General features: G+C 60.4%; 1 protein-coding gene across 1 annotated transcript; it reads right to left on the bottom strand.

The window, feature by feature from the left end:
* Positions 1 to 249: 249 nt before the first annotated feature.
* Positions 250 to 1,616, bottom strand: LOC146753861 (uncharacterized). Its single transcript, XM_085528611.1, has one exon. It carries the CDS (start codon positions 1,571 to 1,573, stop codon positions 647 to 649), a length of 927 nt encoding a protein of 308 aa, XP_085384737.1. The 5' UTR covers positions 1,574 to 1,616; the 3' UTR covers positions 250 to 646.
* Between the last annotated feature and the right edge of the window lie 259 nt (positions 1,617 to 1,875).

The raw sequence follows: 1,875 nt of genomic DNA, 5'->3' as shown, positions 1-1,875 counted from the left end.
GGAGTGAAACCTTTTGGGTTGCAAGCAGAGGACAGCGTAAAGACATGGGTGCACTTGACTGGTGGAGATGACTGAGCTCGTGCCATGCTTAGAAGTAAAGCAGTGCCTCCGCTCTGCACATTTCCCTTTGCAGTGTGCTGTGGGAGGTCCCAAAGGAACGATAGCAGCAGCACGGGAGGCCTCCAGGCCCAGCAGAGGTCAGACCTGCCCTGTGTGCGGCGCTGACAGATGCACGGGTGGCAACACGGATAATTTTTATGGAATTTTATTGGGGAATCAACTCTTGGAAAGGGTGGATAGGAGCAGGACAAGGGGAAATGGTGTTAGGTTGAGGGAGGGAAGGTTGAGGATGGATGTCAAGGGGAAGATCTGTAGTAAGAGTGGAGATGTGCTGGAATTGGCTGCCCAGAGAGGCTGTGGATGCCTCGTCCTGGTGGTGTTCAAGGCCAGGTGGATGGGGCCCTGGGCAGCCTGGTGTAATAAATATGGAGGTGTGTGGCCCTTCCTGTGGCAGGGAGGCATGAAGACTGGTGATGTTTGAGGCCCCTTCCAACCTGGGCCATTCAGCGACTCTGTGGTCTGCTGCAGTCCGAGCCCCTGAGGGCTGCTTGTGGCCCGTGTTCTGGCCAGCTGCTGGGGCACTGTCCTAGCGCCGCCTGCGGGGTGGCCTCTTGGCAGGAGGTGCAGTGTCCTCAGCAGTGTGGGCCCTCCTCCTCTTCGGGGCTCGCCGTGGCGCCCTGCCAGAGCGCTCCCTGCTTGTGCTGGCACTGGAGGGACCTGGCACTGCCTCCCCCGGCTCTTCCTGGGCTGCTTCTTGGACTCTGTGCACCAGAGCCAGGCTAGATGGAGGCTGGCTGGGACCCTCACGAAGGGCAGAGGATGAGGGGCCAGGAAGCTCCCCTTCCGTGTTTGCTTCCCTGGTGCTCCTGGATGGCTGTAGACTGTCGTCAACAGTTCCTGTTGATGGTGTAGCTGCACCACGGACAGCTGCGGGTCTGCCCTCCTGTCCTGTGGGAGCATGGGAGGCCTCCAGGCCCAGCAGACGTTGCACCTCTGCACTGCACAACCGCACAGCTTGGACAACGAGCTGTCTCGCAAAGCTGGCGGCCTGGCTTTGCAGGGAGCTGAGCAGCCATACAGTCAGCGCTCTTTCATCCAGGCCATATAACGACAAGCCAAAGAGGGCAAGCTGGAATGCTGAAAAGGCTGCCCTGTCGTCAGCCCCAAAGAGCTGCCTCACCTCCTGGTGCACCCAAGGCATTAGGGGCCGGAGCACAGCTGGGTGCTGGCGGAAAATGGACACCCAGGTTGGCATCGCCTCTGGTTGGCTTTGGGGTGCTCTTCTGGCCCTTGGCCCATCCTGTCTGACAACATACTCCTCAAAGTTGTTGTCAGAACGCACAGAGTGCAGGATGGACGTCACCCTGCCATTGCAAAGTGGGCACTTGGGCCTAGTCTGGGCCCAGCGCCGGATGCAGCCAAAGCAGAACTGGTGCAGGCATGGCATTACATAGCTGGCATTGTCCATGCTGTCCAGGCAAATGGTGCAGCGATGATCCAGCTCAGCAGCCATGCTGTCCAGCTGCGATGGTGGAAAGTGCAGGGGATGAGGGGCTGCTCCTCACGCCGCTGCTGCAGCAGCAGGGGTCACACTAGGAAAGGAAGAGAGGCCACGGTCACTCGCTGAACCCGGCAGAGGAGGAACATGTGCCCACGTCCCTTGCCAAGTGCCCAGGTCCCTCCCTCCCAGCTGCCCAGGGTGAGGAGTCCCCTTACCGGCTCCCTTTGCTGCTGCGGCCTTCTGGGTGCCCCGGCTGCCTGAGCCAGGCAGGTCGGGGAAAAAGCTCCGGTGGCTCTGGGGACGAGCACTGAGAG

The sequence above is a fragment of the Coturnix japonica genome, chromosome Z, assembly GCF_054131305.1.
Source record: "Coturnix japonica strain WE chromosome Z, WE-NBRP24, whole genome shotgun sequence".
Lineage (NCBI taxonomy): Eukaryota > Metazoa > Chordata > Aves > Galliformes > Phasianidae > Coturnix > Coturnix japonica.
The sequence above is the reverse complement of the archived record's forward strand: the minus strand, read 5'-3'. Positions and strand labels throughout refer to the sequence as shown.